This window comes from Drosophila innubila (genome assembly GCF_004354385.1).
Source record: "Drosophila innubila isolate TH190305 chromosome 2L unlocalized genomic scaffold, UK_Dinn_1.0 4_B_2L, whole genome shotgun sequence".
NCBI lineage: Eukaryota > Metazoa > Arthropoda > Insecta > Diptera > Drosophilidae > Drosophila > Drosophila innubila.
In genome coordinates this window covers 16,188,267-16,202,538 of record NW_022995372.1, presented here as the reverse complement: position 1 = coordinate 16,202,538, position 14,272 = coordinate 16,188,267, and the positions used below count along the sequence as shown (strand labels likewise).

Here is a 14,272-nt window from a genome sequence, read left to right as displayed (position 1 = left end):
CTATATTATACAAATTGAAATGTTAATCTGCTTTTCTCCAGCTTAAGCAATTTGACTTCTTACAATTTTCTCAGCTACAGATTATTGAGAAGTTCCCCAAAGGCTACTTAACATAATCTCTGCCAACTGACATTATGCTACAGTAATTAATGCCCTATATTTGCAATACATTTTGCGAAATAAAATGAAATTGTTGTTCCCCTGCAAAAGTTAACAGTTAATGCTGCGAAATTGTTGATTTTTCAACAGATTGTGAGACAACTGGACACTGTCGAAATATTTCCACTCGAATATTGAAATATTTCAGCTGTTGAGCACACAATTTCATTAAATGTGGGCATTAAACATTTCGCGCCTTAACACTTTTAATTTATGTATTTACTTGTTGGTTTATTTGCATTTCTTTCAGCCACCAGCGACCAGTTTTCAGTTTTCAGTTACCAGAAAACCAACAACAACCTCATCCTTTGTATGCCTACCACCTGCGGCATTTTCCGAGCTCTCAGCCAGCATCATATTGAAATTCCAAAGTTGAAATGACTGGAAGACAAGCAAGCATGCTCGGATCTGAGTATGGGTTGTAGTGGTTTGGTTGAATGGCTGGTTTGTTGGCAACACTGTTGACAGTTTGAGAGTCGAAAGTCGAGAGTCGAGAGACGAGAGACAAGAGACGACATCCTCCTCACAGTCATCACAGTGTGTCGTCAGACATTGGTCAGGTTTTTGTGGCTGTGATGGCGGTCGCGTCTCGCGTTGACTTTGCCACCGACTGTGGCTCGACACCACTTAGTGGCACCCCTATTTTGGCAACACTTTGGTACCACCCAATACCACTGATTCCATTAACCAGCAGGATTTTAAATCGTTTGTTTGTTTGTTTTGTTTGAGTTCTGAGCAACACTTCGAGGTGTTTTGTCTGCTTAACTTTTGATCAGCTTTTAATGTCACAGCCAAATGCATTTTGTCTGTAAACTTTCCCAATTTTCCTGACTTATTAAAGCTTAGAAAAAAACCAGTCAGTAAAAATGGCCCCACATTAATAAAATAAAGCAAAACTGATCCACATATATTTTTTTTAAAAAGGGCTTCAAATGCGAACTAAACTTATCTTTGATAATTTATTGAATGATTTTTCTAGCGAACTAATAACAAACAAAACTTGTTACAATATTTTCTGTACAGATTGTTTAAAAGTTTTACACTTTACATATTTTACAGCAAATTTAATATTAATTATTTGCCAGAGCAGAAAACTTTTTTTGCTCTCCGTTCTTAATTAAAACTAAATAATTAGCCCAAAACATGTTTTGAGATATTTATTTTGGTACAAAATCATTTTAAATTAAGTTTTAAAGAACTTTTAATAGAGCTTATACTACTCGTTCTGCAATTGTACCACCAACAATTTTGGAACATTTGGGTTCGGCAGTTCGAGCCTGGGAATCAACGAAATAAATTTTCTAGACTTTAAACCAATTTTATTTTATTTTTTTTTTTCAAAATAAAGACCAATTTTGATAATCTAAATTTAAATGGAGATTTAAATATGACTTATCTTTATCGGAAGTCTCAAATAGTTCAACAATTTAAGAAATCATAAATTTTATGTTATTATTTTAATTTCGAACAGAACCATTTATTTGAGAAAGTAGTTTGGTTCAGGTTCGGGTTCACGGGGTAAATAATTTCAAGGGTTCGGTTGTGCGAAGTTTGGCTCAGAGCTGCCTTGGTTTTAAAAAGATTTATATATTTTATAGGTCATTTACTAGCAACTAAGAGTTATTTTTGACATTATTATGACTTTTAATTAAAATTATTAATCATTTTTTATTTAAATGAATCAAGTTACATTATAAATGAATGATCCCTTTAAAAGGAAATTAATGTTCAAAATGTATACATTTTAAAATTTCTGTAAAAGTTATTGAAAGTCAAGATAGTCAAAATTTTTATGTACATGCTAACAGAAAAACAATCGATTAAATGGGGTAACTATTGATAAATAGTAGTAAAAAAAAGAATTATTACAAATGGCGTATTTCGAATGAAAAGAGAACTATCAACTGTTAAATGTGTGTTTACAGTGGGAGAAAACTGGGAATTTCATAAAAAGAAAAACAGGCAGACAGACCAACAGATAGATGGACAGAATGACTAACGGAAAACCAAACTTACAATAGAATTTTACAACAGGCAAGTATGATAAAGCTGGGAGTTTCCCGATGCGCTTCCACTGCCACGCCCACAGCCTCTTCACTATCTGCAGCTAAATGGAGAACCATTAAAAGTGGACATTTGTAAACATAAACTGACAGATAAACACCCAACACTGAAACTTTGCTAGTCTACTGAATAAAAGGGGTGAAAGGTCGAAGTGGGAGTGGGAGTGGGAAGAGGGGTGGACGTAGGGAGAGTTGTCCTTGCAGTTTTCATTGGTTTATATTACCTGTACCCACCACATGCTCTGGCAGAGAAAGCCGTTAAAATACTTAACAAACGTAGATTGTACAACTTTTTTTTATAACAAAATAAAATGTCAGGGAAAACTTGTTGTTGTTGCTGCTGTTGTTGCAACCACAACAAATGCAACCTCTGCTGAAGGACAATCGCGTTGGTCCCTACAATACGAGTGGAAAGAATGGAGGGGGGAGGGTGGAGTTTAGGGTAAGGCAATATGGGTCAATATGAAACAAAAAGCATTGTGAAAATGTATACGAAAAAGCATTGGAAAAGCAACATTCAAGTGAAATGGTAAAAAAATATAATAGATGCTAGATGAACAACTGTGGAGGCAAGAAAGAGATGGAGCATAGACCCGTGTATATGGTGCTATTTAGTGCAACATTTGTTGTCACATAAAACGCACTGCGGAAAATGAAACAACTCGAAACGGTACTGTGGTCAGGTCAGAAACTAGCAAACTCGCTTATCAAAAGCAAAGAATCGATGGGGGGAATGCATATCGAGGTTATGAGGGTTGATGGTTCGGCTTTCATCCCCACTGCAACTGTTCTAGCTTGTAATTTGCGCATATGCACACATTGTTTACACTTTTCCATCTCTTCTCTTTAACTTTTCTTTTCTTCCATTTTTATTCTGTTGAGCCTGGCAGAAGGTCGAACTAGGGGTTGTATATGTTTGCTTAACTAATTGATGCTGAGTTCTATTAAGAACTCATATTGCTGTGCAGTTTAACAAAACTTTATCTTTAAAAAAATTGTTTGATTCGAAAAACAATTATAAGTTTCTACTTTCTTAATAATGTTTTTTGTTTTCTATAATTAAAAACAAAACACCATCACCAATTGTATTTCATTTTGTTATTTTGCATTTCCTTTTATTTTACTTCAAGTTTGAAAAAAAAACTAATGGCAATATAAGCAAATTATCTCAATAATCTCTACAGATACTTGGTAGAAATAAAAGCTATAGGTAACTCTTAACGAACCCTGAAGACTGACATTGAAATTGTATAAACAATTTCATTAAATGTGCCTCCTAACCAATCCCCTCATAAGTTTCGGAGCAACTGCTGAGACGCAGACTGTGTTTAATTTCGTTGATTTAAATATGGTATAGGAGTATTTGCTTGCACTCATCCAGTTGTTATTTGTTGTTGTGTGTCTTTGCAGATTTTATTGTGGCGCTCAAGGATGTTTCGGTAATGATACCACAGGCGGTAAAGCGAGGCAGCAATGCCTTGTTCACCTGTAATTACGATATGGAAAATGATACGCTATATTCGGTGAAATGGTATAAAGGCAAGCGTGAGTTTTATCGCTATACACCCAAAGAGAATCCGGCCATGAAAGTCTTTGCCATGACAAGTGGCCTTAATGTGGAGGTGAGTACGCAACGCAGACAGACACACACTGAGAGTGAGAGTGAGAGTGAGAGATAGAGATAGAGTGTACTTTTACCCTAAAGGGTGTCGAGTGGTTGTCTGTGGCTGCCACATACATTAAGAACACATGCTGCAGTTGCGTGTCATAAAATAACAAACGCACTGTAAATTATGCCCATAATGGCTGATTGCATTAAGCCAGTCCCCAGGAAAAATCTCAATTTTTGCCAGTGTTTTACAAAAATCTCTGAATGTTGTAAATATGCACAAAAGCAACAACATGTTGTTACCAGTACAGTTCAGTACAGTACAGTAGACACTTCAGTTTTCCATTGCCGTTGCCCAATTAGTCGGCTTGCGATTGACTTGCGGCTCATTAAAAAACAATATATGCAGATTGCGCAAAAATACTCCATAAATGTCGTCGAGTGAAGTTTTCAACTTTAATTATTACATTGAAATGCATTCGGGCCAATTAGGTGGCCGGGCAAATTGGGTTAAACGGCTGGGAAACCAATCCACACACACATTCAATCCTCCCTTCTTCTCCCAACCTCGCAACGCCTCGCAAAAGTGTCATATTTTTGCATATTTAAGCCAATCTTTAAATGCAATTTATTAAATTTCATTTTTATTAAGTGGATTTCCGCATGAGGTTACGTGTTCAGCGTGTCAAAGATTAAATTTTCCGTAAACTAACATTAATAAATTGAGCATAATCAAAATCAAATGTTTGTTAAATATTACAAAATAGCTTTGCATTTAATTTAATGTAGTCGAAACAAATTGCAAATTGATGGATTTCATTTATTGCTGCCCAACGTTGGGCGCCATTTCATGAAAATATTGTGAGTTGTGTGGAAATTTGCATTTAATCATTATTAAAATACTTTTTACAGGCATTCCACAGAAAATATTTCAAAGATTACTTGCCACTTCATTAATGCAACGCTCATATTTTTTAATATCGCAGAAACCCAGTCATAACCATATTCAAAATTGCTTTGACTCAAAGGAGTTCAAATCAAAAAGATAGAGGGTTCCCACTTAAAATTCCACCTTTCTATAACCATTTGAAATGCACCTCACCTTTTATCAAAGTCCGTTGATGCTGCATCCATAACAAAAATCTAGCTTATCTTTTTTTCACTTTGCCATTGCGTTATATTCAATTTCTATGCAGTGCATTCAGCAAATTTTTCAACTAATTTTTATTATTTTCTCTCTACCACTATCTCTGGCTTTTTCTAACACACTTCGGGTACTTTTCTAGAGAAACCTGTCGAATCAAAGTCATGTCGTGCTGCAGTCGGTGCCGCTGAATATTTCGGGCAAATTTACATGCGAAATATCCGTAGAGGCGCCCACTTTTACAACGGCGATGGTGTCCGGCGAAATGGAGGTGGTGGGTAAGTACAAAAAAAAAACACGTAGGAAAGGCTATAGTCAAGATCCCGACCATAGAATACCCGTTACTTATTTCTATATATTTAAAATTACTCTAAGGAAATTACTTGAATGACTTTGAAAATATTAATTCGCCATAACTGTCGTTCTACTTGTCCGATTTTGATGTGATTCCGGGAGATAATACATATTAGTAATAGATAGAGTTAATTACCACAAAAAACTTATTATTTTAAAAACTGTGGGAGTGGTGATTTTTAGCGGTTTGCGTGGGCGGAGGGTGGAGTGGCCAACATTTAAAACAAACTTAAGCTGCGTGGGGCTTACAGAAATCTGTGCTCTAAATTTGGTTTCTCTACCTCTTATAGTCTCTGAGATCCTTTTGTTCATGCAGGCGGACAGACGGACAGACAGACAGACAAACAGACAGACAGACAGACAGACACACATGACTTTATGGGGTCGGAGATGCCTCCTTCTCCCTGTTACATACATTCCAACGAACACAAAATACCCTTTTACTCATTTTTTAAGTAACGGGTATAAAAAGGAACAAAAATCCCAAAAAATGTCTATCATCACCTACAGCAAAAACTAATAAAAATGGGAGAGAGATATGGCAAAGGCAAATTAATTAGACAAATGTGCTCAGCCTTTGCCATTTTTCCAGTGCCTCTCAGCTAATTTTAAATTTCCATTTCTCACACAGCCATTACATCTGTCTCACCCACCCTCTCTCACTCTGTCTCTCTCGCTTTCTCTTTCGTTTAGAGCTACCGGAGGAGCACACAGTGGTTACCGGAATTCAGGCACGTTATCGCATTGGCGATTTGGTGGACGGCAATTGCTCAATTAAATACTCGAAACCGGCTGCTAATTTGACATGGACTATTAATGGTATTGTGGTAAGTTTTGGTTTCGATTACAAAGATGCCATCCATTTCGATTCGCCATTCAATTAAAGAACGCTTCGAGCCAATTTCAATTGATGGTCTAACCATTTCTCAATTAGCCCTGAGTCTTCTATAAAACTTTCGTTTCTCCACTTGGTTTCCACTTTAATTGGGCAATTCCTTAGACAATTGGGGCCAATTAAGTGTTCTTCAAGAAATTTTAGCTTTATAGACTATTTAATTAACATTTAAGTATATAATATTTTTTATTATTTAATGCTTTATAATTTTTAAAATTTTATCTAGTATTTTATGAAAAGATATCGGCATTTTTTATCATTAATTTCACCCCGAACCTCTGCGAAGTATTTATAAAAATTGTTACTATCATACAGCGATCTAGTTGCAAATATTATAGTTCTTCGACAGTTTAGCAACAGTCTAAATCCAATTTAATTTCTAACTTGACATCTTAGGGGCTTTAGCATGTTTTAGACTTTTTCGTAACTCTAGAAAAATGAGGCCCATATTTACGTAATTAACCTTTTTGATATTTTGACATTGCTCTACTAAAAATTGCCCGAAAAAATTTTTAGGACAGCGAATTCCTACTTTCATCTCACAAATGAACTTTTGAGGACTCAAATATTTTCTTTCTCAAAACCGTTTCAAATAATTATCATAGTTTTTTTTAACTATAGCAACATTGCTTTTTGCTTATGGAAGAAATTGTAATCTATGCTCCTGCTTCCATTACAACAGATATCCTTATAGCGATCTTTACTTGTGTTTTTTTTTTTCAGTATCAACATTCATACAGTTTCATCGTTTGGCAATCTTTTAGCGTTTAGTGTGTGATTTTTCACTTCTTCTCTATGTGTGTTTTGCACACTTTTTGGCACCTGCGTCGTAGGCTCCTATGTGTTTTTTGTTTTTATTCACCTAGACTCCCCATATATTTTGATAGGCAGTCACTTTTTATGCCTTTTGCCTCTGTTGGCTGTTTTATGGCCGCAACCACAGCAGGTGGCTTGAACAGGGAGAGGGGAAAGAGGGAGTCATGCCAGCCCAGCTGCTGTCATAGTTCCGCATGATTTCACACAGGTGTCTCCCCTCGGGGGGGATTGAGAGGGAACATTGCATATCTGGAGGCAAGTGACATGGCCCGGCATTTTTGAGTCTGCTGCCATTTTCCAGCGTTTGTTTTAAGAAACGTTTAGGTTGTCAGCTAGTTTTTTTATTTTTATGGAGATACGACCTCTTCCCGGGAGCCCCCCGGAGTGTGAGCATTACGTATGGAATTCTGTCTACGGCCACGTCATTGTTGCTGTAAATTATTTGCGAGTGAAAGAGAAAGGATGCGAGGACATTGCCAAAGTCAGTTCGGTTAAAGCCATATATCATATTATGTGTGTGTGTCTGTGTGTGTGTGTGTGTGGAACTTACAACTTGTAAGTTCACTTAAGGTGGCTGTGATTCTTCCAGACGAGAAACGACATGCATTGCCATTGTGATTTGCTGATTCAGGTTACAAAATAAATTATACACGTATATTCGGTATAAGTTTTAAGCATGGGACTTTCACTGACATAATTGAAAAGGAAGCAGCACTTTAATATCCTGCTGTTGTCTTAATGGGAATCCGAGTGCTTTCAACTGAAAAACTAATAAATAATAGTTTGTTTAAATTGTAATTTTAATAAATCAATTGAATGACCAGAGAGCAAACTATGAATTTTGAAGTTAAATTAAGTAAACTTAATATCACAGATAATGATAGGTAAATAAATAATAAATCCTCAAGCAACTAAAAAGTTTAGACTATCTCATTCTCTTCTTCTTTCAATTGTACGGTTGTGTCCTCTAAGCACCTGGCGATCAATCGAACTAATTTAATTGAATTTTATGAAAAATCGACAACATTTTTCCATAATTTCAAAAACTTAAGCTGACTTAAATTTGTTAAGTCTTATCCGATTTCCTTGCCGAATATCAATTTGATTACTATCTGACCACTTTTTTAATTCTGAATCAAAATTAAACTAATCGGGCGGTTCTACATTCGAGCATAGTCAACTGTCGGAGACCCCGTACTTACTTTGGCAAAAACTAATAATGGAAAAAAATTGTTCATACTAAGACTTGATTTTCACCCGATCGGTCCTATGACAGCTATATGATATAGTGGACCGATTTGAACCAACTTTGGTAAGGATGTATAAGACTAACTTAAATGCGTATGCTATAAGTTTGGTTACGATATCTCATAAAACTAAAAAGTTTTTCATACTAAAACTTGATTTTCGACCGATTGTTCCTATGGGCGCTATATGATATAGTGGCCCGATTCAAAAAAGAAACAAACTTGACTTGCCTGCAATATAGAGGAATCTTCATACCAAATTTCGTGTCACTAGCTTTTAAATTGTTCTTATAATTTGGATATGAAATTTTTTTTTAGATTTGTGGGCGATAAAGGGGGCTTGTCCGAATTTTGAAACAAACTTGATCTCCTTGAAATATAGAGGAACCTACATACCAAGTTTGGTGTCTCTAGCTCTTATAGTCTCTTATAGACGGACAGACGGACATTGCTATATCGACTCGGCTGTTGATGCTGATCAAGAATATGTATACTTTATAGGGTCTGCCACGCCTCCTTCTGCCTGTTACGCACATTTTCGTTAAAATAAACCCAATAGACCCCTGTACTTTTTTTTAAGTACGGGGTCTAAAAAGACAAGTGGGAAAGGCTATAGTCGAGATGCCGACCATAGGATACCCGTTACTTATTTCAATACAGAAAAGTATTTTAGAGAAATTACTTGTTTTGCTCAGAAATCTTTAATTCGCCATAGCTGTAATTCTACTTGTCCGATCTTGATGCGATTCAGTGGGATAATATATAATAATAAAAGATAACGTTAATTACCACAGAAAACTTATTATCTGCGGCGCCGGGAGGGGGAGTGTCAAAAATATAAAATCAAACTTGACCTGCGTGGGGTCTATAGAAATCTCCGTGTGAAAGTTTGGTATCTCTATTTCTTATAGTCTCTGAGATCTAGGCGCTCACACGGACGGATAAACAGACAGACGGACAGACACACATGGCTGTATCGACTCGGCTGATGGTGATATACACATAGTTTATAGGGTCGGAGATGCCTTCTTTTCCCTGTTACACACATTCCAACGAACGCAATATACTTTTTTACTTATTTTTTTAGTAACGGGTATAAGAAAATTTTATCACTGTCCATTTTGACACTTTTTTAAAAAACAGTGTTAGGGAAAACTGGAAAGTTGGGATATGTAACTCGATGTATTATTAGCCGATTAATCGACAACTCGATTCTTTTTTTATCGATTTTTAAGTTCCGATTTTAAACGACGCTTATGTTCTTAACTGTACACACAAATATGGACGCCACTGTAGCGCGTCTTTCAAGTGATCTAAATTGCAACTTATACAAAAATATAAAATAAATAAAAGTAAGATTAAAAGAGAAATAGGTCTAAGAATGGCAACGGTTTAGATCAGATTAATTGAAAGCATAAAAATAGCAATTGTATTACTAACAGTTGGCAGCTTTGCATTCTTTTTATTGTTGGTGAAAAAGCAAAAGAAAGCAGAAGAGCAACTGAGAACAAGTGAGAAAGTTGCAGTAACTGAGAGTGCTAGCAAGCATAATTTTTATCATTATCAAACAAGCAATTCAGCAGAAACTAACACAAACACCACTTAAGTGTGGTCTGGTGTGTGTGTGGGTGTGTGTGTGTATGTGTGTGGGGGTGTGTGTGTGTGACTGTGAGTGGTTAGTGGAGAGCACTATGGTCCGGATGACGATTTTTTTGGAATAAATTCATAACTCGAGAACGAATGAAGATTTTTTGGTCTAGCTTTTTGCATTGGTCTTCTAATATCAATACGCAAGTGGCCTAGAAAAAAGGGCGTGGTGCCGCCTTTATTTTGGATTCTACGATATGTAAATTTTTGGTTTCTTTAGCTCCTAAGGCGTTGGTAAAATTTGATGTAAATCGGACAACTATATCATATAGAAATAATAGGAATTATCGGTCGAAAAGTCACTTTTTGTATTAAAACCATATTTTTTACAATAGATCTGGACAAACTAAACATGTATATGCGATATTGTGCTCCTGACATTCCGGTTAACACATATCATGATCGGAGTACTATAATATACAATATTTTATTGATCACACAGTTAAAATCGGTCGTTAACTAACATTTTGTATGGAACAGGAAATTTTTATTATTTGCTAATTGTAAATAATTTATATATATTGACAAAATCAGAAATTCGCAACTTAAGCTTAACTGTACTATTTCAGAATTGATCAATCTTAAAAATGCATATAGTCACATTGCTGACAAGTGCTGACAAAATGAATTATCTCTTTTCAAGGTTAAAATTTTATAGAACAACTTTTTTTTTAGACAAGTTTTTAAATTACAAAAAACAGCATATAGCACGTTGATTTTCAACAACGCAGATATACAAGCACAAAGTACAAGCAACAATGAATTTAATTCAAAATAAATTTGATAAAAAAAAGTTTCTTAATTAGTGCTGTAAGGCAATTAAATTTAACCTGAAATATGGAAATAACAGTTTCGTGTGCTCTCTGTTCAAAGCAACTCTGTTTCACAGCTGTTTGCTAAACAGTGTTGAACAATGTTAAGATTTTGACTATGCAGCATTTGAGTTGGATGTATTTTGAATACATCGCCATTAAAAATTCGTTAATTTAAGCAACTTTAAATAATGACTTTATTCCAAAATAATCGTCATCCGGACCATAGTGGAGAGGGGGTTGGTAGGTGGTGTGTTGGCAGAATGGTTCGCCACTTGATCTTTTAGCTAACGAGCGCTTTTCAACAGGACCTGCCAGCACACTCATGTGCGTGTGTGTAAGTCTGACAGACAGACAGGATGGAATAGGCATGGCAGGAGAGCAGAGAAAGGGGTGTACAGGGAGATAGGGGTGGGGGGTTGCAGGCCTGTCAGACTGGCAACGGTATCTGCAGGAGCACTTCAAACTAAACTCACCGCAAACAAAGTGGCCTCGTCCTGCAGCAAGAGCTGCCTTCCTATCCCCAACCCCATCCTCTCCCCATTCCCTTATACCCCACCTCCCTCCTCCATCCCTTACGCCACTGCTCCACTTAATCACTCAAGCGTAAATCTATTCATCATTCATAAGTTATAAATTTGCCTCTGCTGTGGTATGTTTTTGGGTCCATAGCGTAAGAAGTGGACGAGCCACAGTTTGTGGCAGCTGTGGGGTAGCAAGTGGGGGATGCAGAGCGAGAGAGATAGAGGGAGAGAGGAACGTTTCCTCTTATCACAGTCGCCACTTGTGCATTGTGCATTGTGTTGTTGCATTGATGTCGCTACAAACTACTACAAGTATGTATTCGTATCCACGTATCTATGTATCTATGCTATCTGAAAGATGCAGGATGCCCTTTGATAAATATTTACAAATTGATTTTCAGTATTTCAGGCCTTTTGAGCTGATGTATTGAAGTGCGATTTGTTTTTGGCTCAGCCCAAATTCCACTTGACACACATTCATCCATTTCTCATCTTTCTCTCTTTCTCCACTTTCTTTTGCAGGTGCCACCGCATCACATCAAGACGTATCAGATTGAGAAACAAGAGAATACCACATTGGAGTCTGTCACAAGTGCCATACATTTTATGGTTACCACACAGCATTTTCTCAAGGGTCAAATGAGAGTAAGAAATCCCTAAATAATAAACTTACATACAAATCTCTTTATCTCTATTTCTATCTCTTTCTCAATATTGCAGCTCAAGTGCACGGCCAACATTTTTGACATATTTAAGGAGGAAATCGAGAGCATTATCGAGGAGGATAAGCCCAGAATTATGGCCTCAGGCAGATCATATGATATGAACAATTATCCTTTGGATGAGCATGGCAATAGCATTGGAGAGCGAGACAGAGATAGAGGCTATGATGATCATAATGAATCATATTTGAAATACTTAACACGTAAGTGTTGCAAAGCTCACGAAAATTCCAGTGTTGGTTTGGGAAATGCATTTGAAGTAGACTTGAATTTTATTTATTTAAATTTTTACATAATTACACACTCAATTTATTTTAATCTTGTTTAAAAAATGATCTGATAAAATGTTAGACAGGTATAACTTAGGGAGAAATCAGATAATCTTCTTGTAAAAAGTTTTTTTGATCATATTTTGGACTCTAGTTAAGCTTTACATCTTAACTTTATTTATTTTGTTAAACATTTTGCTCTTCTCAAAAATTTAGCAGCTATGACGTTGTTAGACCTGAACAGATTTTCAAACACTTTATAGTCGTTATTTGGGATCTTACTTTATTCAACTTTCAAAATTTAGTGACTTTTTAAAATAATAATTTTCTTTTAAGTTTCGATGCTGAGGGATTGCAAATAATGTTTTCTGCAAAGCTTTTAAAGTTAATCTTTGGAAGTATGAAAACGCAATGCAGAATACTCTTTTAATCACGAATTCTAAGCTTATTGTTTGATTTCCCTGAAAAGTGAGTTTAATCAAAGTTTTAACACTGATAGAATCCTATAATATTTATTTAATTCTTTTGCATGCACTATAATAACATTTAATTATATGTTTATTTTCTAGGAGTAGATCATTTTTAAAGCCCTGTAAATGATACCTTTTGGAAAAAAAACACGAATATATTTTATTTAATAATATTTGTTATACTATTTGTATTTTGTTTGCCGAAGAGTAAAACCTTTCTGAAAGTATTTGAGTATTTGTTTAGCCTGATCCTAGCTCCTAGCTCCTGCTGCATCCACAATTTTGTGATTTTGCAATGGTTGAACCCAGACACTTGGTGTGTCCTGTGTCCTGCGTCCTGTGCTCTCGTTTAGCTGCTCGAACATACAACTTAAATTATGCAAATAACATTTTGCCAGCATAAACATTCACAGGATCAGGAGCAGGAGTAGGGAGTCAGGCAGGAGCAGCTGCTCCTGCAGCAGGACAACCAGGCACGCTTATCGAATCAAATGCTGGGCCAAATCAAATTGGCTTAAAGTTAGTTTAGACATGAAAGATTGTCGCGCTATTGACGCCGACGTTGCCACTAAAAATGTGTGGCAGTTGCAGTTGCAGTTGCAGTTGCCCAATGCAATCTCCCAAGAAATCTCTCGGGTTTCCTTTTCTAATTTTACCGTGGAAAGCATTTTGATTGCTGTGTGGTTTATTTGTGCATATGCTCTCCTATATAAATAAGTAGTTCTTTCTTCAAATTGTTGCCACTTACATACTTGCGGCAACATTTACTTAACACCAATTGCAACAACGACAACAACAATGTTGCAGCTGCATTGAACTGCAAATTTTATTTAAAAATTTTGCAAAAAAATAGAGGAAAAAATATTCAAAAGGTATGCAACAATCTTGACTCTCAAATGAAATATACAGTAGATGGTGGAAAAAGGGTGCAGGGTTACCGCTTATAGGGTTGCCTCTACCTCCGATTTTGGGGCGGAGTTCCGTTGTCGATTTTTGTAAACTTTATGCAAATGCATTGTTGACATGCACACACACACATACACATGTATATTTCGTTGACTGGATTTGTTCTCGATTTTTCTATTTTTTTTGGTGAAGTTTGTTAAGACGACTTATCAGATATTTTTCAGTTTGCAGCATGTGAGTTATATTCAATGGAGTGAAAGAGTTACAAATAAAATATGCAACTACGTTTACGAATCAATAACAACATATCTATGGGCAGTTTTATGTGTTTTACATTCAGATAGCTTAGCTAAATCTAAATAAATGAATAGATTAAAATTACATTGAAAATCTCTTGATTCCCGTTGTTTTCCGTTTCCTAATAGAGAAGAATATTGAAATAGTTTAGTAATTTTAACAGCCTGTTTTCCACTTTCTTTTATAGAAATTAAGCATTTAAATGCGTTAATTTTTTTTTTAAATAATTTATTTATTTTTATATTACGCTTTATTTATAATATAATTATGATATTTCATATCTAAACATTAGTTCAGCTCTACACTAAAACTTTTAGCTTTAATTCAGAGAATAATAT

At 35.7% G+C, this 14,272-nt stretch overlaps 1 protein-coding gene across 1 annotated transcript in view; it reads left to right on the top strand.

Annotated features, from left to right (window-relative positions):
• Positions 1-14,272, top strand: part of LOC117779884 — a 37,200-nt gene that overhangs the window by 21,069 nt on the left and 1,859 nt on the right. Inside the window, exons 2-6 of the mRNA XM_034616223.1 lie at positions 3,633-3,844; positions 5,118-5,253; positions 6,023-6,156; positions 11,793-11,915; positions 11,991-12,195. Of these exons, the coding sequence (XP_034472114.1) occupies positions 3,633-3,844; positions 5,118-5,253; positions 6,023-6,156; positions 11,793-11,915; positions 11,991-12,195 (810 nt within the window). The remainder of the gene's footprint in view (positions 1-3,632; positions 3,845-5,117; positions 5,254-6,022; positions 6,157-11,792; positions 11,916-11,990; positions 12,196-14,272) is intronic.